This window comes from Belonocnema kinseyi, chromosome 6 (assembly GCF_010883055.1).
Source record: "Belonocnema kinseyi isolate 2016_QV_RU_SX_M_011 chromosome 6, B_treatae_v1, whole genome shotgun sequence".
NCBI classification, from domain to species: domain Eukaryota; kingdom Metazoa; phylum Arthropoda; class Insecta; order Hymenoptera; family Cynipidae; genus Belonocnema; species Belonocnema kinseyi.
In genome coordinates this window covers 107,874,665-107,897,455 of record NC_046662.1, presented here as the reverse complement: position 1 = coordinate 107,897,455, position 22,791 = coordinate 107,874,665, and the positions used below count along the sequence as shown (strand labels likewise).

At 31.6% G+C, this 22,791-nt stretch overlaps 1 protein-coding gene and 1 long non-coding RNA gene across 2 annotated transcripts; both read left to right on the top strand.

The window, feature by feature from the left end:
* The first annotated feature begins 884 nt into the window (after nt 1-884).
* LOC117175540 lies at nt 885-11,504 on the top strand. The gene is made up of 4 exons (XM_033365248.1): nt 885-942; nt 3,377-3,498; nt 10,362-10,458; nt 11,429-11,504. Exons 1-4 carry the CDS (start codon nt 926-928, stop codon nt 11,502-11,504), a joined length of 312 nt encoding a protein of 103 aa, XP_033221139.1. The 5' UTR covers nt 885-925.
* Nucleotides 11,505-15,188: 3,684 nt separating this feature from the next.
* LOC117174651 lies at nt 15,189-18,210 on the top strand. The gene is made up of 3 exons (XR_004467333.1): nt 15,189-15,268; nt 16,744-16,917; nt 17,539-18,210. It is a non-coding gene; the product is annotated as an uncharacterized LOC117174651 (long non-coding RNA).
* Nucleotides 18,211-22,791: the final 4,581 nt, after the last annotated feature.

Sequence of the window (22,791 nt, the reverse complement as noted above, 5' to 3'; positions counted from 1 at the left end):
TTTAACAAATTATTATTTGCTTAAACAATTTTTATTTGATAAAGAAGTTTTCTTTCGAAAACTTTTGGGAAAGAATATAAAATGGAATACATACAATTATTTATCTGACTGTATAGTGTATAGAAAGAATATATCAACTATTTTTTTAATTTTTCGAACAAACTGAATTTCTTTCAAAAATTATTTTTTCCCCAGAAAATATTTTAAAATACGCATTTTATTAACTAAACATAATATTGAATGTTTTTGAAGAGTACTAATTCTTCCTCTCACTCTACCATGTGACAATGCCTTGCATTTGTCTCACTTTAGATTTCCCGCCCAACGGAAAAGCAGAGAAAATCTAGAGTGCGATAAATGCATGTCATCGTCACATGGTAGAATGAGAGGAAGATACATTTTCTGTTTGCATATGACAAGCGTGTAACCTACACAGTTTCGCAGGGGTGTTATTCTCGAGTATCGATCTACTATTTTAGAATACTACAATTTTAGAGCGATGTTTTAGAACGCTATCGGTATTCTCGAGCACCGCTCTAAATTGCTTCGACCGGAATAGAATGGAAAATGGAGCACCGTTTGTAGTGCGACGTTGCCGATGTGTATTTTGAAGTGGGAGCGGTAAATACACAAATACCGTGGCGAGTACAGCATAAAAGTTCATAGTTCCCATTAATGTATATCGAACATTATTTGGCCAAATGTCGAGAAGTTTACCGTGACTAAGAAAATAGCGAAAAAGTCCATTTTTAATATTTCTATGAACCTAGCATGTAACGCGTCACGAAGTGCCAAATTGACTTCCTGGAGTCTTTCTTTGCTTATATTTATTTATATTTTTGTTTGTTCACCTCACACAGTCACGCGTGTTCTGATACTTGTTTTTAAGGTTAATATAAGGCTATGTTTGTCCCTTCTACGTGGGATGTATTTCTCTTCGAGGTTGTTTATTACACAATTTTTTCACTTTCTCGCCTCATTAGCATTCTATTTCTTGTTTTGCGCTTATAATAATTGATTTATATTTGTGTTTTCCCCTTCCCGGAGTCATACGTGTTGTCATGTATTTCTTTTCTAGGTTAATTTTAGGCTATGTTACTCCCTTCTACGTGTGACATATTTCGTTTCGCGGTTATTTTTAGAAAAATCTATCACCTTGTCGCATCTTTAGCGTTCTATTTCTCGTTTAGAGTGATATAGGCCCACTCTTTGTAAAGTTTTCTAAAATTTAACCATGCTGACCATCAATTATAAATCGAAAACAGTGTCCCTAATCTTGGTAACTTTTTAAACTGCGCTTGTGTCGCGCCGACAACTTGATTGCTCACTGTTATCGCGCTGATTTTGAATTAGATACATATTCAGATTTAATATTTATGATAGATAATGATTGGAAAAAGCTTCCGAAGTCATTCCTCAAGCCTAAATAAAAATTTTGAAGTAACAGATGAAAAAATAATGCGATTTTCATGCAAAAAACGTTAATAATTCTGACGTCAGACAAAAAATTCCTTTAATTTAGCATTTTAAATGATTCAAAATGTTAATGAAATGTAATAAGAAGTTTTAATTTTAATAGTATAAATATGATTTGATTATTTGTATATAATATTATATATTTTATAATATGTATACAATTAATAATTAGTAATTGTAATTCAAGTTTTCTTCTACTTATTAAAAAAATTTATGATATAAAATTTATCAGTGCAGCAGTGAATTATTCTTAATTCATTTTTGGTAATTTTAGTATTTTTATTTTAAGTAAAATTGTCGAAAAGAAACCTAAATTTAATTTTAAAACTTGACAGAGAAGAGATTAATTATTGAGACAAACAAAAATTATTTATTTCTCTAAATTAGAATTCATAACCTCTTTTTCATTCAGATCGAAATTTTTGTATCTCTCATTCCAAAATCTTATGTTAGGATTACGAAAATTGTATTTGGGCAATTTTCAATCATTATTTATTATAAATATTAAATCTAAATATTTACATAATTCAAAATTAGCGCGCTAAGGATGCTTTAATGCCTCTGCAAGCAGGCAGCCTGCATGCAGAAAACCCATAAGAGTGAGAGAGGTAGAGAATGGTCTATCTCTTTCACTCTAATGGGTTTTCTGCATGGGGTGCGTTCCAGGCGACCACCCGGGTGAATTGGTGGGTGAAGTAAAGAAGTGGGCGGAGTTTACTAGAGTGAAGTGGAAGGAGAACGATAGAATGAATGGTTTCGATTGTGCGTCGGGTGTATGTTTGGTGAAAGATAATTGAGGTTACGTTACACAAAAGTTTAAAAAATGCAAGAACAGGACAAGAAGATTTTAATTGCTGCTTCAGTAACGAGGTCATTGTTATTACAAACAGTGACCCGTCGAGTGACCCCCCACTCTTCACCCGAGTGATCACTGAACGGTTCACCCGAGTGAAGCCCATCGCTCACCCAACGTCATGGAACGGCTCCGAGTGCACCCGAGTGGTCCCTTGGAACGCACCTCCGCTTGTAGAGGCATAAAAGCACCCTATCAGTGGCGAATCGGGTTGTCGGCGCGACGCTAACGCAGTTTAAAAAGTTCCCAAGATAGACCTGTCAAGTTGTGACCTCAGACAAAATGGCGGTGACACTGGAGTTCACACAAAACCGGCTAATACAGTAGTTTTGCATAGGACTCCGTGTTGTTGTTAGTGAAATTTTATGATTAATTAATGTGAGAGCAAAAAATTAATTTTTAACCTAAAAAAAATGTTCGCCTCTTCTTTATTCAAACTTTTTACCTTAATGAACCACTCTTTTACATCGATAAACTAATTTTAATTATAAGTATACTAATGATAAATTATGATGATCGAGAATTAAGTATTCTGCCATGCCCAGATACTAGAAACTATTATCTATTGATGAACAGGTGTGTGAAAATCGTATTCTTGAGCAGATCTGATAAAAATGTTTAATACAGCTAATTGACTAATTTCGTGATCTTTTTTTCTATAAGAATATTGAATTGAATATGTAAGCTGTATCTCTAAAAGAAATTTTTTCTTTATTTGCGGAAAAGGATGCAGTTAAAAAAATATATTGAATGAAAATTATACAACTTTTGCCTAAAAAAAATTGAACCAAAAGAAAATAAATAACTAATATTGAATTAACGATTACAGATTTCATTATTTTATTCTTCCAAAACCTTAGATTATTCTCCTAAAATTTGTTATGATCAACAATGTCACTATTTTTCTCCGCTTTATGAACTATTTGAAAGATTTTTGAAATTAAAGGTTATACGTCATTTTAATACATTCTCAACTATAATTCGTTTATTACTTAACGCTGATAAACTGGTTTAAAGCCCTTAACCAAGCATTTTATCTTTCCACAGAAAGAGCACAAGCTTTATCCACAATCAGGCAAGTGGATCCTTCAATCAGCTTCTGGTATTTCCTATTATTCACTGTAACTACAGCCGGAAGACGGTAAAAACTCGTCCCAACATCTCTATTGGTACGTTTGGAACACTTCACCATACAACATTTGCTAACCATAATTGTCTTTACCGATAAAAAACTCTCATAAACATTAGCAAACATTGATCCCGCACGGACTTAATACGGTTTGAACGGTTTGTGCCTTGGGTTTCTCAGAATTGATATTGAGATGGTGAGATCAACACGGCTCAACCATGGAGAACTAGAGGGGCTTGATTTGTGAATCATTAAAAGGAGTGGGAACGACGCATGTTTATGTTTGTTAATGATGTGCTATGATTGGGTGAAAGAGTGAAGACCTGCATGTGTGAGTGAAAAAGGGAAAAGATTAGTGTGAGCGAAGAGGGAGTTTAAAAAGATCGCGACACGGCGAACGAGAGCATGAGGAAAGAAAAACTCTTGATTCTCCCTAGCGGACCGAAGGAACCAAATGGAGCCTCTACAAAGTAACCGTAAAGACCCTATCGGGTCCCCATTTGGTTCCTTTTTTAAAAACTCGAAAAAGCAGCAAAATCGATTTTTAAATTGTTGAAATTCGAATTCTGCGTTAAAATTTTGTATAGAAGGTCACGGAATAATCGCAATAGTTTTTTTTTGCAACGATAAAAAGTTTTTAAAAAAATAAGACGTATAACTTCTGTTGGCTGCTACTTACAGGCGATGCGTTTGAATAGCAGTCAACAGGCGTTATACGTCTTATATTTTTTTAAACTTTTTACCGTTACAAAAAAAACTTTTGCGATTATTCCGTGACCTTCTATAGGGAATTTTAACGTAGAATCCGAATTTCAACAATTTAAAAGTAGATTTTGCTGTTTTTTTTCGAGTTTTTAAAAAAGGAAACGAATGGGGTTCCAATGGGGTCTTTACGGGTACTTTGTAGAGGCTCCATTCGGTTCCTTCGGTCCGCCAGGACACTCAGAGTAGGTATTCGTCGACCTGCATCAAGGTTAATTTCTTTTAGATCTTTTTGAATTTTTTTAATACGGACGTAGCCTAACGTGATTGAAAAAAAATATATATATGACTTTTATACTGCAATTAAATTTTTCATGATTTATTTTTATCAATTTAAATTTTCCCGGTTCCATATAAATGGTTCACAATTCATACTGAACCCACAAATCAGACAAGGAGCCACCAGAAGGTAGATGTCAGCATGTTACATGCGTCGCCAAGGTCGATCCCCACCGCCTGCGCATGCTCGCTCCTACTCTTCGCCCGCGTCTTTTCTCTTCCACGTTCCGGCAGACGTTTAACCCTTTCCGGGGCAGTGGTACATACAGGGTAGACACGCTGGGGCTTACCTACATGGCGAACTTGATTGCTACCCAAATTGCATAACAGCAGGGAAAAAGCCATTGTACAGGAGCATTTTCATATTTCGCGCCTTTAAATTACATTCGGATCAGCCATTCGGTCAAGTCCGTGCATCTTCGGACCAAGCTTATCATAGTTTCCATGGTTGCGTTCGAAACTTCAAATAGATAAAAGAGTCAAAAAATATAGGTTATGCTATTTAGTAATTACAAACAATAAAAGTGTTTCATTAATAATGAAGTGCGACTTATGGACTGAGAAGTAAACGTCAATTTTCTTCTGTGCCAATAACATTATGGAATGGCTGTTGAGTGACAAATACTATAAAGTGGTAATAATATTGTGCGCTTTTAGTGGGCGAAGAGTGAATTGTGTTTAACGCTTATTTCTGGAATAAAAAAGTTATGTTATGAATAGACAGGAATTGTTTTGGATAAAGTGAATAAAATATTATATGCAAAGATTTTTAATTGACATTACCTACAATTACTTACAGCGATTTGGGTAAATAGGTGAATCCGACCATAACCTCGAAATAATAACAGATCGGCCCTGCATATTTATTACACTTTTGATTGATTATTCTTTACCAAAGAAATGTTTTGTGGTTTTGTATGTTTATTACTGACAGTGTCGGAAGTAATAATTTAAAAAATTATTTTAACAATTTTTTTTGTATTTCGGAAAACGCTTTCCCTGAACTTCATCTCAAAACTTTGTTTGATCAGCCACTAAAATAAATTAGAGACTCGTTGATAATAGGAGTGTAGCAGAAATAAATACAGAAGCGATATTTTCGGCCAGAAATATTGCTATAATTATCTATTTTATCAGATCTTAATATTAAATTCATACATTACTGGTAGCTTATCAGAAAATAAAAATCTTTTAGTGTAATTCAAATCTACTCTGTCTAAAATAGTATAGTATGTCTAGATTTATTTCTGATACAATCTTATCACCAACGAGTCTTTAATTTATTTTAGTGTTTGGTCAAACCAAATTTTAAGATGAGGTCCAGGGAAAACATTTTCTAAAATACAAAAAAATCCCTAAATATTTTATTAATAAAAATTCAGGCAAGATAAATTATCTCGAGATGTCTTTTTGATACACTTATATCATAAAAATAAATTAGAATAAATTCTAAAGGCTGATCAAATGCCAGTTTGGAAATCAGATCCAGAGATAGCAATCTCGAAAATAAAATAATTTATAAAAAAAACGGAACAACAATTCTGGGATAAATTATCTTGTCTAGATAAATTTTTGAAACAATCCTATCACCAACGAGTCTCTAACTTATTTTAGTGGCTGATCAAATAAAATTTTATGAAGAAGTCCAGAGAAAACATGCTTTAAAATACAAAATAAACCTAAATATCTTTTTAATTAAAATGCATGCAAGTTAAATTACTTCGAGATATCTTTTTGATACAGCTATATCATCACAATGACTCAGAATTAATTTTATGCTGATAAATTCTCAGTATTGGGATAAAGTCTAAAGATAACTGTTTTCCAATAATGCTTATTGATATGAACCAGCTGAAATGCACCAAATCCATCTGCATTTCCTTATGTAAATTTATCTTTTATCGATCAGTAAAAAAAATAGAAATCAGTTATTAATTTTAGAAATAATGTATCACTTATTAAAGTTATTAATAAGTAATGATTGTTTAAATTATTACTGCCGACATTGTCAGTAATAAACATACAAAACCACAAAACATTTCTTTGGTAAAGAATAATCAATCGAAAGTATAATTAACATGCCGGGCCGATCTGTCATTATTTCGAGGTTATGCTCGGATTCAGCATTTTACGCAAATCGCTGTAAGTAATTGTAGGTAATGTCAATTAAAAATTTTTACATGCAATATTTTATTCACTTTATTCAAAACAAATCCTGTCTATTCATAACATAACTTTTTTATGCCGCAAATAAGGGTTAAACACAATTCACTCTTCGCCCACTAAAAGCGCAAAATATTATTAACATTTTGTAGTATTCGTCACTCAGCAGCCATTCCATAATGTTATTGGCACAGAAGAAAATTGACGTTTACTTCTCAGTCCAAAAGTCTCACTTCATTATTAATGAAACACTTTTATTATTTGTAATTACTACATAACATAACCTATACATTTTGACACTTGTATCCATTTGAAGTTTCGAAGGCAACCATGGAAACTATGATAAACTTGATCCGAAGATGTACGGACTTGAACGAATGGCCGATCCGAATGCAATTTTAAAGGCGCGAAATATGAAAATACCCCTGTATAAAGGCTTCTCCCCTGCTGTTGTGCAACTCGGGTAGAATTCAGATCGCCATATATGTAAGCCCCAGCGTGTCGACCCTGTGTATGTAACACCTGTTCTCTTGTATTTAAAAAAAAATGCTAAGTACAGTTTACATTTTTTAGCATGTTTTCCTTTATTCTCAGACTCTTAGTGATCCATGCTACGTAATTATTTAAAAAGATTATGAAGGATTGTTTATTATTACGTAGTTATAAAAAATCAAAATTAAAAAAACGCGTTTTTATTCGAATAAATTCGGCTATACTCAAACCAAAATTCGTAAAGATTTGACATTTTTAAAAAATATTTGATATGTTATGTCACAACATATATTTTTATCAAAAGTTTCGGCACGCCAGTTATTTCAAAAAAATGTTTAAATCTGTCAAAAATGGAAGTGTTCTCTGAAAAAAGTATAAATTGTAACGCATGTGTAATTAATTGTAATTAATAATATAATTGTAATTAATTCTGATGCCAAAATTGCAAAATTCATGATGGCGGATCCAAAAATGGCGACAACATTAGACCAAATTCGCGCGTTTCCTCTGTGACCGAAAAATTTGACCCTGAAACGGTTAAAACGAGCATGAAAACTTAAATTCTAAACTGTGTTGCGACGCAACAGTGTAGCTAATAAGTTATGACCGTAAAAGTTGACCATTTTTGCCGGTTTTTAGGGACAAAAAAGTGGAGTTTAGTGTTTTCAAAATAAATCGTGTTAGGTTTAGTTTGCGTTGATGATGCCAGAAGATCAAATAGAGTATACAAAAATCTGCATATATTTAAAAAAAAAGTCTTTTAGACCTATTAGTTTGGGAATTGCGAGTTTCAAAAATTCCATTTTTTTGGTATTTTTAACCAAAAACGGAAAACTTGTTTTTCGAAAAAACCTCGTTTCCTGCGAGTCTCACGACAAAGTTCCTATAAAATAAATAAAAGTAGAGTTAATTTAGCGTAAGTTCAAAAAAGTGTCCTACCCTAATAGGTCAGGAGATATGACCTTGGAAAGTGCACTCTTCCTGCATAGGGATACCTGAGCGTACTGGAAAGAAGAACTCCGGCCATATTTCGACATTGTTTTCCCAAATAAGTGTGTACAATTCATTGTTAATGCATAATACGTCTTTTGTCAGTGATAACAAAAATTATTGTTTATTACAATATCTTGTCTTAACCTATTATGAGTACTTTCGTAGTACTTTTGTTGCAAAAAAGTGATTTAACTGATTGAAAATGTAATGTATATTTTTATCAATCAACAAATAATTTTTAATAATAATTGTGTATAACAATATCTTATCTCAACTACTTTTGAGTACTTTCTTAATACTTTTGTGTCAAAAAGTGATTCTAATTGATTGAAAATGTGATCTTTTTTTGATCAATAAACTAGTATTTCAAAATAATTGTTTATAATATCTTATCTTAGCCACTTTTGAGTAGTTTTGAGTACTTTTGTGGCAAAAAAGTGATTGAAATTGCTTAAAAATGTGATCTTTATTTTTTATCAATAAAAAATTATTTTTAATAATAATTGTTTAGAACATTATCTCGTCTTAACCACTTTTTATTACTTTTTCAGTACTTTTGTGGCAAAAAAGTGATTCTATTTGATTAAAAATGTTATCTTAATTGTTTTATCAATGTACAAACAATTTTAATATTAATTGTTTATAAAAAAATCTTGTCTTAAGCAATCTCGAGTATTTTTTTTAATACTTTCGTTGCAAAAAGTGATTGTAATTAATTGGAAATGTGTAATTCTTTTCATTAGTTAAAAGTAATTACATGTAAAATGTAATTAAATCATTGTAAAAAGTTAATAAATAAAGAAGAAATAAATTTAATTGATTGCATCTAAAAGTTCTTTAATAATTTCATTAAATGGTCCACTACGTTAAAATTATGTGATTAAAAAATAAACAGCTAATCACAAAAGTACTCAAAGCTGATCAAGAAATGTGGCCGTACCCTGCCGGAAAGAAGAAAAGAATCGGAAAGGCCGCTTCGGAAAGATTCAGAAAGGTTTCGAACGGAATTCGAAAAGAGTTCAGAAAGAGATTTGGAAAGGGCTATGTGAACTTTATTTCCGTTTCTTTCCGAACGTCGAGCTGTCCCGCGAATCTTTCCAATTCTTTCCGAATGTCCCTTTCTCCTACTTCTTTCCGATTTCTTTCCGATCAGTGCAGAGTGTCCCTCTAGTTAGCCTCTATTTCATTATACTTATATATTTATTTATTGAATATATAAATATACAGTAAGGACGTTTACTATGTATTCATAGGGAATATAATTATATAACTTTAGCATACACTGCAACCTGTCGTGCATCTGTGCTCATTTTTCGTTACATTACTTTGGTTTCGTTGTGTCTATTCTCCATGCACCACGCATCCCAGATAAATAATGACGTACTGTAATGCCTAAATTTCGCCTAGCTTTTCTATCGACAATTCACTGCTCTCTGATTGGACATCTGAACGGGATCGTTGTTACCGTTGATGCGTTGAAACGAAAAGCATTTAAAGAAAATTATTTGAAATAAAAACACTTAATTTAACAGTTGATGATTCACAATTTATTAAAGATGAATTTCCACCATCATTGTCTCAAAGTCACAAAACACATTTGTTTATAATTGTTTATATCGCGGAGTCCTGTTTCGCGTTTAACAATTAATCTAACTTATAATAGTTTATTATTTAACAACAATTCAAATAAATTGACTAAGTTTAAACACAACACAAAGTTTCCAAGTCCAAAAAAACTCAATTATACACTATCAAGTGACGCAGATTTAGTATTAAATATGCGGTTTCGGAGATACAAAAATCTGGCGTTTTTCTGTTGTGCGCGCCTTTTTACAAACTCTGTTTTTGGCGGAGTAATCTCCCACTTTTCCTCTTCAGCTAATCAAATCGCTGACATCATTGAATTTAACAGTCAGTTTACAAATAAGAAATTAGGTCGCATGGCTCCGCCTATTAGATTTAAAACGTAATATGACCAATTCGTTGATTCAAATATCCAAACAATTTCGGTCCAAAGTTCAAACTGTGACAGGATGTTTATAATACCATTTCCTGTCAAAATTCGTTTTAAGGCACGATTTGATACTAAAAATAGCTCTGTGACTCATCTCTAGGAATTCTAAGAATCCAACCTATTGCCTATTGTGTCGTAGTCTATAAGTATTTCCCTGATATCGAATTAATTTGTAATTCTTATTCTTCCTATTATTTCAGGACTGAGAGAGAGAGAGATAGAGAAAGGGAGTATTAAAATAATGAATATTTCTTCTAAATTGGTCTTATTCTATAATTTCTACGTTACAGTTATAAGGTAAACTTTAAATTCTAATTTCAATTTGAACACATACCGATCAATCGATATATCAAAACGATATCTCGCTAGTCGATACTAACTTTCGAGGTACACTTTGTGCAACTAAACGTATATCTTTTGAGGGCTCTAGGACCCGAAAATCCATATAATTACACCTCCCCGTCTAATTAAAAGGCTGCTCTAATTTCCAATAAATCTTTTGAAATGTTTACTTAACTCCGATTTTATGACCTTTTGACCCAAAAGATATGTGACTTTACTTATGGATAAATGCTTATACATTTTTTATTTTCTTAAACCAATCATAAAAAGAGAATGAGAAAATCTGTTTTCAAATATTCAATTAAGAGAAATGAAATGCGGCAAACTAAAATTAAGAGAAAAGAAAATGATGAACCTTAAACTAATTCGAAATTAAAAATAAGTTTAGAGAAAGAAAATTTGTATGTAGTTTCATCGGAATATCAATTACAGGTAAAAATTTGAATAACCAACTCTCAAAATTCTTAATATTTTAAAAAAATAATTCATAAGTTTCCTTCTCAATTTTAAAATTGGTTTTGTTTTCTCTTGTTTTTAAAATTGTTTTGACTTGCATAACTTCAATTCGAGACTGACATGCGCAAGCCCTCACTACCCAAATTTTTTTTAAATTCTTTGTATTAACAAAAAGAATTTACACTACTCATTGCTCAAATAATATTTACAAAATGTAAAAAATTTCAATTTAATTTTCACCAATTTACTTTTTCAAAATTAAAATTATTATACTCGGTGCAAAGAAAATCTCTAATTTGAAGGTTATATTACCCGCGAAACATTTTTTAATTAAAATTTAATAATTTAATTTACGTGATCATATTTATCAAGATTGAAGGTAGTAAAAATAGTAAATGAAATAATTTTAATGTTAACTTTAATTTTTTTTTCATTATATATTTAATAAATAAAAAATTGATTCTTCCAGAATTACCAGGACCGGGGATCTTTGGCAGTATTTAAAATTTATTCTGGAGTTTCATTATCAGATAAGTATTCAATGATGTACACATTATATTGCATAAAAATGATCAATTTATAATTACCCAGGAAACAAAAATCCATTCACCATAGGTTAGGAAGGCGTCTGAATTGCGTATTTGTGACTGGAATTCCAGATTATCGCCGATTCGTTTTTCAAAGACTTTTAGTCGTTATTATTTTTTTGACTAACTTATATGCCGCAAAATCCTATACAACATCTATAACTGAAATGGCAAAAGGAATCTAGTAGTCATGCGCATGATTTCATTGAATCTTTCAATGATTTATAAATTTTTAAAATCGTGTGAAATATGGTAGCTTAACCACAAAAAAGTAGGTCTCATTCAAAGAGAAGGAAACCGATTCAATATTAACTTTCTTAAAATGGTCATTGCAATACATGGCAGATTCAAAGCTGCTTGAGAAAATGACGGATCCACATAGTCGCAAACCGATTCAGTTTTAACTTTGTGAATCTGCAAATGACAGATACGCAATTCACAGAATCGTCTTTTCAATGGGTTCTTTATTCCTGGGTACTTTTATTTATTATAAAATAGTTTAAAAAATTTGTTTAGCTTACCTGGGTCTGCAGATAATGGGCAACCAATGAATTAAGCTACAGCACTTAAAGCATTTTTACCAGCCCCATGCATCGCCCCCACTTTTCTGTTTTCTTACGATCCGGAGGGGAATTGTCGGTTAAACTAATCCAACAGATGGCGCCACAAAAAGTAGGTCTGTCTTTTTCATTGAATTGCATTAAGAAAAAGAAAAAATAATTAAGAACTTGATGCTTTTTACGAATAAATAAAAAAAATAGATGAAAAAATAAGTCTTACTATTACTAATTACTTAAAAAAGAAAAAGTCATGAAAATATGTAGTTTAATATGAATAAAATTTAATTTTGAGATACATTTTGAAAGCAGTTTGAACTTCATATTTTTGTGATTTATTTTGCTCACATTACTGATTTTATTATTTTTTAAAGTTAAACAAAATTATTTATTGTTCATATTATCAATGTAGCTAATGAAAAAATTAATAATATTTACATAAGACCTCAATGACAAAAATATTTAAAACATATACATGATCAGAAGAATTAATGAAAAATATATTACTTATAACCAATATAAATATAATAATAATTAGAATATGTAAGACTACAACTTAAGTTGCGAAGTAAAGAATCTTTGTTCCTTTAAAATCTCAAAAATTTCAAGTTTTGAAGGAAATATTTTTAAAAAGTAGTGATAATTGTAATTAAAATGTTTGAGGGAATCATTTGGAAAAAAGTCAATGAAAATATTAAAGACCTCAATGACCAAAATATTGAAAACATATACATGATCAGAAGAATTAATAAAAAATATATGGCGGATATTGTATATTGAGGGAATAATTTGGTAAAAAGTTAATGAAAAGACTAATAAGTGAGAAAGTGGATTTAATATTATTTAATATAATGTACATATTTATTTAAATTGAAATGAATATCATATATACATTTATAAAGTGCAATCATTTATTTGTTGCTTAATCTTGAAAGCTTTTTTCTCACTGCATTCAACCCCTAATAATTTTATTAAAAATTTTTTATTTAAAGGAGATTTTGAATTAAATAGTTAATTATATTATTGCAAACTTCATTTCTAAAATGAACAGACTATAAACTATTAAACCCTTTAAACAAACGTACCGTACTCATGACGGACAGTAGGAGGAAATTCACTTCTTTCTTTCAGCTAGACGCTCCGAACTTTTGTCTTCTCTATTTGTTTATAAATAACTTTTCTACTCAAAGCATGGAAAAACTGAAATTTTGTACACAACAATTTTTTACGCTTTGGTAACTGATCAGGAAAACTTTATATTGTCTAAAATGAATGTTTAGGGACTCATAAAATACAAATAATTTGTTTATCACTCCATTTATTTGTACATTAATGTAGGAATTAAATTTAATAACAAAAATAATTTAAAAGCTTATAATAACTATTGTTATAAAGAATTCTTGTGGCAAAATATTATAATTTGAGATTTTTCAAATTATTATTTCCTTCAAGCGCCAGGAAGACTTCAGGTGTTTCCTGAAACAATGAATATATAATAATATTTGATAAAATATAACAATTTAAACTTTTGTAAATACATTAGATAAAGAAATTCAAAATTTTGGTCCTTTCGCATAGAATTTTTTTTTTACACTGGAAATATTTCAAGCTGTTGGGCGAATAACTGCTAGTCACAAAGATATGTGAGAAGTTAACAATAACCATTTTTATGAATAATTCTCGTTACATATCTCGTGATCATATTTAGTGGAATGTAACAACTTACATGTTTATAAACAATTTACATAAAAAATGTCCCAGTGTTGGCAGTATCACTCGGAAAAATTCGGTGTTTTAATCGTAATATATTGGAAATGAATCATAACACTGCATGCTAAGATTCACTCAGTACAAAATCTTTTAACAATAACCCACCGTCTTGGCCATCAAAGAAAATTTATATTTGATAAAATCTTAAGCATAAATATTTTGTCACAAGAATTGTTAATAACAGTGGTTATTGTTAACTCTTCTAATATTTATGTGACTATCAGTCATTCGTCCAGTAGCTTGAAACATTTCCAGTGAAAAAAAAATTTTCTATGCGAAAGGGCAAACATTTTAAATTTGCTTATCTAATTTGTTTAGAAAAATTTAAATTGTTATATTTTATCAAATATTATTAAATATTTATTATTTTAAGGAATACCTGAAGTACGTCATGAGTACAGTACGGTTGTTTATACATTTTAATAGCTTATAGTCAGTTTATTTTATAAATAAGGTTTGCATAATATAATTAACTATTTAATTCAAAATCTCCTTTAAATTAAATTTTTTAAATAAAATTATTAGGGGCTGAGTGCAGTGAGAAAAAAGCTTTCAAGATTAAGAAACAAATAAATTATTGAACTGTATAAATGTACATATGATGTTTGGTTCAATTTAAATAAATATATACATTATATTAAATCCATTTTCTCATTTATCATACGTGTGATTGACTTTTTTCAAAATAATTCCCTCAAACATTTTAATTACAATTACCACTACTTCTTAAAAATATTTCCTGCAAAACTTGAAAATTTTAAGATTTTAAAGGAACAAAGATTCTTTACTTCGTAACTTATATTGTAGCCTTACATATTCTAATTATTATTATATTTATATTGGATATAAGTAATATATTTTTGATTAATTCTTCTGATCATGTATATGTTTTAAATATTTTTGTCATTGAGGTCTTAAATATTATTAATTTTTTTATTAGCTACATTAATAATTTCAACAATAAATAATTTTGTTTAACGTTAACAAATAATAAAATCAATAATATGAGCAAAATAAATCACAAAAATATTAAGTTCGAACTGCTTTCAAAATGTATCTCAAAATTAAATTTTATTCATATTAAACTACATATTTTCCTGACTTTTTCTTTTTTGAAATAATTAGTAATAGTTCCTCTTATTTTTTCATATATTCTTTTTCGTTTATTTGCAAACAGCATTAAGTTTTTTATTATTCTTGCTTTTTCTTAATCCAATTCAATGAAAAAGACAGACCTACTTTTTGTGGTGCCATCTGTTGGCTTAGTTTGACCGACATTTCCCCTCCGGATCGTAAGAGAACTTCTACTACATACACATACACGGTCGAGGCAGGGGGCTGATGTTTACCAACAATTCTAAGAATGTACAAATTGATTATTACTGCATGAAAATGGTAAGCAACTACTTATATATACAATAACTAATTACAGGTATAACCAATCATACATACAATTCACATTCCACTTTTTTACATTCTCATTCCTGAGAATCTAATGTAATCGTCCAAATTTTCAATCTCTGGTTTTAACGGATCTTTACGTTTCGGCACTCACAGAATCCGAAAACTATAAAATTTCATCGGTGTCTGTCTGTATGTATTTATGTCTGTATGTCAGTATGTCTGTATGTAATGTTAACTGAAAAAATTTTCATTTTGATGCAAATTAGAAAAGTTATATACTTTTAAAAATTTGAAAATTTTCAAAAAAGAGAATAAATTATTTCAAGTCTGCATTTGATACACTCCTGAAGGTCCCCAAAATTTTCACTAGATACCAAATATATTTTAAAACTATTTCAGCCGAATTTTTTGATAAGCCCGCATTTTTAAAAATTAGAACCTGTATAATCTAGTAGTAGGGCGCGAAGCGCGATTATGGCAATGAGAATGTAATCGTCAAAGGTGCTTTGAGAACCTTTTTTAATGTCAAATTAAAAAAAAAAATGTTCAGCTTTACTTTATGATTGTAGTTTATGATGGGTTTGAATTACAGTATTTGATATAATTTAATATATATATATATATATATATATATATTTACTTAAAAAAGGGAAAAGTATTAAGCAACCACAACAGGGTCCTATTAGGATCTAGAAAAATAAAATGTGAACATTATTTTGCAATATCGGAATAAGCAGTGCCAAACTAAGGTACACACAAAAAGAAATTGTAATAGGAATTTGATATAATAGTTTTTAAAATACAATGTAAAAAATTTCGCATTGTGGCCTGTGCACAAATGTGGAGTATTTCATACTGACGCTTAACAGCTTTTAGATATCTCACCTCCTTTTAAAATTTCTCGTGAAAAATGTCATTCATATGTATACAAACTCTAGAAGAAAAGAATTAGGATTTCTAAAGCCGACGTTTCGACGAATGTTACTATTCACCTAAGTTGCATATTTTTAATTTTTTAAATTTCATTGTGATTGTTATGTACATACTATTTTTGTATTCAAATTTTATTTTTAATTTATACACTACTCTTATCGTTTATAGTTTTTAAAATTGTCTTAATTTCAAAATTACTCTTGAAAGAATAATTTTTATTTCTCAAGTTTTTTAGATTTTACAATGACAAAACTCCAAATCAGTTTGTCATTTTAATCTTAATTTTCCATGCATGGATATGAACTAAATCTCAACTTATCTAAATGGATAATTTTATTCTTTACAGGGCTAATCCTAATAAGAGCATTACGGTCACCTGTTAACTCTTCTAAAACATATGGCCCATCATAATATGGTGAAAACTTTTTGTTTTCCCTTTAATTTATTTCCAAATGTACCTGACTCCCAACCTTGAAGTGCTTAGTATTACCTTTCCTATCATAGTATTTCTTATACTTTTCTTTTGCTTTTAGGAGTCTTTCGTGAGCCAACGAGTGCACATAGTCAAGCCTCAGAAAGAGTTCCTGCTAATGCATCGTATACGTCTTATCAGGCGGATTGGGAGAGAAGCTTGTCGGAAGATTACCATCTCTACCATAAACTAGAGCGAATGGAGCAAAGCCTGTTGCCTCGTAAACATTCACACTGTAAGAGAAAACTGCAAATCGAATTTGAATCGAATTTGAATCTTTTCAAATGGTTCTTTGGGATCGTTAGTTATCAACATTGGTTGACGAGTTTTCCTTCTAACGAATTTATTTCTCAAACAATTTTTACATGAACCAACGATTCTTCTAAAGTCTTCCTTCATATTATCCCATAATAATATTGAGATCTAAGCGTCCAATAACATTTTGAGAACCTTTATGTCCACTTACAGCAGACTCATGAAATCCTTTGATTATGTCATCTCTTTCATGACGTGGTGAAATAATTATTTCACCGGAGCAGATGACAACTAATAATTCAGACCCGACAAAATACTGCCGAAACATTTGCTCAATCGAGAGCCAAGAGATCTGATCCAGATTGTTCCCGTCTTTGAAATCTCCACGCTCTTGACATTAAGAGTGTTCATTGTTTTTTTAATGCAATAATTGCACTAGATATGTGATTAAAGAAAAGCTGATCATCATGCTTATACCTCACAATCAAAGAAAAAATATACCTATTGTTTCGGGTGAAGACTACTACTTCACCTAATTGAGGATTACTTCCTAAGAAATCTTCAACTCGGAAGAGATTATGATTCAATAATTTTTTATTAGTTTCAGACATCATCGAACCATCGACTGAGACAAAATGAGCAATATGGCCTTTTCCCATATAAATTTTGTCATTACTGCATGATACACACGCGTCTGAGATGACCAATGCAGGAATCTTTTCAAGTACAGCATCTCCATCTCCTGCAAAGCGCACAATTCACTTTGCATCTTTACGGCAGAAGAATTTAGTCCAATATCTAGTGTTGGGTCGTTACCTGAAATTACGGATAACGGTAGAAATTTCCGGTAAAGTAGAGGAAATTCTCCGGTAACGAATGGTAACGAAATTAAAAAAAAAATTAATACTAAATTTGAATTGCTCATTGTTTTTACGTTTATTTAATATAATTTCTTTAAATATTTGTCACATTAAATAACTTGTGGGAAAACTTTCACGTTTAAAAGTGTTCCTTAACCTCTATGGTGGGACTTGGTTCTGCTTAAAAATGTATGTTTACATTATTTTTTGCAAAAAGTTTGTTCCTTTTAAATCTTTACACTTTGCAAATTGAGTGGACAGCAATTACGCGTGGGTATATTATATAAAAAAGTCTATGAAAAACATTTCTTGAACATATCTAAGGGTGGCACATTATATTTTTCTAAATATTTTGGAAATATATTGGCCAATACGAAATTTACTGTAATAATAGATAACGTTAAGATAAGAGGGTGGTTTCAGGAAAACATTCTATGTAGATATATGATACGAATAAAAATTCAATACTATTATTTGCAAAAAAAACATTTTATTTTATTTTTTTATTAAAGTACTAACAATAAAGACGAGTAAGGATATGGAAGATAATCAACGAATGCACCAATTTTCTCGTGAAATACGGTGTATTTTGAAATTCACATTTTAACATACAGATGGCGTCGCAACGTGAGCGGTAACAAAAGAAACGTTGCCGGTACGGACTGTGATTTTCCTGCTGAAATTACGGAGAATATTACCGCGGCTCAACTCTACCTACGCCCGCACCCCACAACCCACTCAAAATCGATGATGGTGTGGACATCAAGGGCTTCTGCTTTTTGGGCACCTGAGCTAAACCATTTTGAGCCGATTTAGGTATCTTAACTGGGTCGTTAAGGTCTTCACCAGGTGAAACCATAAGGCTATCATCACTGATAGTTGAATCTCTCGACTCCGGTTTGGTATCCTTATCTTTCAAAGGACCACCTAAACTACCGGGGTTAGCGCGTTTCCATCCCCACGAATCTGAACCAAAATGCTGTGGTGCATTGTCGCAGACCGATAACGGGGTCCCTAATAGGCTATACGCAACTGGAGTCGCAACTCTTCTGGTTCAATCTCGTTATCAGAAGCTGGAAGTTCCACAACAGCTATCAGCTTTGCATCTAAGGAATCCAAAGTAGATAATAAAGGGCCTCTATCATTCAGTGGATTTAGCCACTTTAGCGAAATCTGGAATAAATCTCCTAAAGTAACCTACAAGCCCCAAGAATTGTTTAACATGTTTCTTTCCTCTTGGCATAGGAAAATTCTTTACAGCTTCTACTTTTCGAGGATCTGGTTTCACCCCTTCTTGGGTGATAATATGTCCCAAATATACTGTTTCTTTTTTTAAGAAATAACACTTTTCAGGGTTCAAAGATAATCCCGATGTTCTTAAACGACCTAAGAGCTTTTAATTTTTGACTGTGATCAATAAGTGAAGAGGCATAGATGACAATGTCATCCGTATAAACAAATAGATCAATTGCTTGTAAACCAGTAAGAACTTGGTCCATTACCCTTTGAAAGGTAGTAGGGCCATTTTAAAGTCCAAATGGCATTCTATTGAACTCGAAATGAGCGAATGGAGTAGAAAAAGCAGTTTTTGCTTTGGATTCGGGATCCATGTGTATTTGATGCAAAACTGATGCTAAATCCATAACACAGAAATATTTATCTCCTCCTAATTGATCTAATATCTCTGTTATTTGCGGTAAAGGGTAAGAATCACTAATGGTCTTTTCGTTTAATCCACGATAATCAACCATCATTCCCTATTGTTTATTACCATGAGGATCTGGTTTTTTGTGAACGACCCAAACAGGAGAATTATATGGGGATACTGATGGTCGAATTATTCCATCTCGAAGATATTCTTTAGTTGTTTTTAGTTTTAATTTAGATATTTTTTAGTTTTTTCCATGATCACTTTTTTATAAATAGGTGGATGACGATCATTTTTCTTGTTTACCGGTTTATGATCAGAAGTGACAATTTTATGGGCAACAACATTAGTTGATCCCAATTTGTTATTAGGAAGATGAAATTGCTGAGAGTAATCCAAAAATATTGGGAAGAGACTTTCTTTCTCTTCATCATTTAAATCAGAGAGATTTACAATTTTCAAAATTTCAGCAAATCTAGAACCCTGTCTTCTTTCATCAGCCGAAAGTTTACGATTCTCAGACTCAATTTAAAAATATTCTTCTAGCTCAACTAGTGGCATTGTTAAATTTATTTGCTGATTATTTTAATTTATAAAGAAGATTTTAGCAGTTTCGTTTTCATTCAAAATCAAAGACTCACCAGAAAAAATTCCAGAACCGCACTGAATTCTACGTAAGTAAACCATCTTTTAATTTAGTATCTTTTAATCGAATTGTTACTAATTTCTTTGTTCTTGCAGGTAAACTGATTGTCTTATGGGAGGCAAACGGAAAATTAATATTCCCTATTTGGAGACAATCACTTTCAAAATTAACAATAACGTTGTGTTTTTGGTGAAAGGAATACCAAGGATACCTTCTTGTGGAATGAGAAATGATTCTGACACAACGTGGAAAGAAGCTTTGGGACCCTTTATGATCAACCTGTCCTGGCGGTCTGAAGGAACCGAATGGAGCCTCTACAAAGTATTCGTTAAAATTCCTTATAGAAGGTCACGGAATAATCGCAATAGTTTTTTTTGCAACAGTAAAAAGTTAAAAAAAAATATAAGAAGTATAAAACCTGTTGACTGCTACACGTCCAACGCATCACCTTTAAGTAGCAGTCAACAGGCGTTATAGATGTTATATAATTTTTAAACTTCTTACCGCTGCAAAAAAAAAAGTTTTGCGATCACTCCGTGAGTTTCCAATAGAAAATTTAATGTAGAATCCGAATTTCAAGAGTTTAAATGTTGATCTTACTGTTTTCTTCAGTTTTTTTTTTTAAAGGAACAGAATAGGGATCTAATGGGGTTCTTACGGGTACTTTCTAAAGGCTCCATTCGGTTCCTTCGGTCCGTTAGGGTGATCTCACCGATAATGGAAACCATTTTTGGGGTCTATTCCAACCAAATGAATTATTTGCTTTTTATTTATCTGAACTGTGGGACTCACCACATTTTCTTTAATTAAGTTCACTCCAGCGCCAGTATCAATTAAAAAGATTACCTTACTTTTTGAAAAAGAAAAATTATCCAATTCTACTGTCGCGTTTGGACCGAACTCATTAAGCTGTCCATGTGAGAGGATGATGCGCTGGGTTAAGAGGGGCTTATACTTGGAGTCGTCTGGCCTCTCGTCAGACAACCCGCCTCGAAGTTTAAATGACTCATATTTGATTTTTGCCTAAACTTAGACCGTTCCCTTTCATGCCTTCTTTTAATGTTACAATTTTCTATAGAATGGTTATTTTGATAACAATAACTACAATGTGTACTCTCTTTGTCCTTTACGTTTCTTTTAATCTTCTTTGGAAAGTTTCGCTTATAATGTACAAATTCTTTACAATTATAATACTGCACAGACTCTAAATTTCGTACGGGCTTAGAATCATCCTTTAGTCGCATATGAGCTACTCTCTTTAATGTATCTTGCCCTATTTTAGTCTTTTAATTAGATCCCGATGAGGTAGATGGAATAGAGCCAGACAGAGATCTATGAACTCTTCCCCAACTTTTCACTTTTTGATCGGTTTTAATGGCTAAGTAATACCATCATCTAAAGTGCTAATTTCTTTATCATGAATGGCCATATAAATGCTGAAATCTAATCTGCGTAAAAATTGTCAACCACGGTCTTTTTATACGCTTCAAAACGGCCCATACCTCTTCCGGGGGTGTTTTCCATTACTTGACAAGTTAATTTATTGAAAATTTGAATAACGCGAGCCCCATATTCTTGAATTGGCTCATCCTGTTTCCTTTTAACGTTAGCTAAAGTCTGCAAAATTTGACTTAAATCTTCTTCCTGAGCATAATTACGTTCCAGAGTTTTTAAGATGTCCTTAAGTTCCAAATCGCTTTTATCTTGAATATGATAACGCGCTTCGCCGGTAATTTTATTCAAAACCATCATAGTTAAGTAAGGTGCATCGTGAGGATCGCTCATACCAATAACAGCCTCACAATATTTCATAAATAACTTAATTGACATATTCTTTCCTGTAAATTCCGGTATCATATCTTTGACTATTCGCGAAATTTTCTCGGGTCCAGAAATAAGATTTAACGGTAATAAAGGAAAAGAGGGGGAGTCCCAGACCTGAGTCTCATGTCTTTGCAAATCATTCCAACCCTCGCCACTTTGATCTGAACTCAAAGAGTTTGTCCTAACACTGTCAGAAGGATTTTCTCTCACTAATAACCTAGATCGTATTTCTTGAGTAACTATCGCAGGTGGTCCACCAGGACTATCATTTTCGTCTCGTCTAGCTTTTATTGGTGGTGATGCTTCGTTTGCATCTTTCGCATTATTATCTAAACGACCTTCCTATTCGGAGCCATGTTACAAAACATTTTTAAAGACTTACTCTTTTATCGACAACCTTTCTCTGACAAATAATCCAATTAATAGTGCACAATAAAATTCGCAACACTATTGACCTTAATTTTTCACAATTATTCACTCAATTCTTCATTGTTCGAGGAAGCTTTTCTGAATTCCTTGAGTGTCCTTGACCCTTCAGGAATTTCCTTCGAGTAGTTTTCATTGATTTCTTTGCGGTTGGTCCCAGGGTGCCATTCCCTCTTCCGTTTCGAGCAGGTAATTCAGCATCAAGTTTTATTTTCCACTTTTCCACGTTGAAGTAAGGATTCTTCATCAAATTTTTTTTTTAATCCTTTTAAGCCTACGGATGTTGAGGAATAGTTTGGTGGCCTCTATTTAACCGTTATCAACCTTGGTGCAACTGTCGACACCCTTTGCTACCGGGAGTAAAACCACCACAAATCCCTGATAGAAGATTGCAGCTTTTACTTTTTAATATTTATTGTGATAAATTAATAATAATATTATATTTTAAAT

What these genes read in the sequence shown, in the direction of transcription:
- LOC117175540 (XM_033365248.1), top strand. An exon ending in TCGTCCCAACATCTCTATTG is followed by an intron (nt 3,499 to 10,361) that starts GTACGTTTGGAA and finishes CTATTATTTCAG; the next exon opens with GACTGAGAGAGAGAGAGATA. An exon ending in TTCTACGTTACAGTTATAAG is followed by an intron (nt 10,459 to 11,428) that starts GTAAACTTTAAA and finishes TGATTCTTCCAG; the next exon opens with AATTACCAGGACCGGGGATC.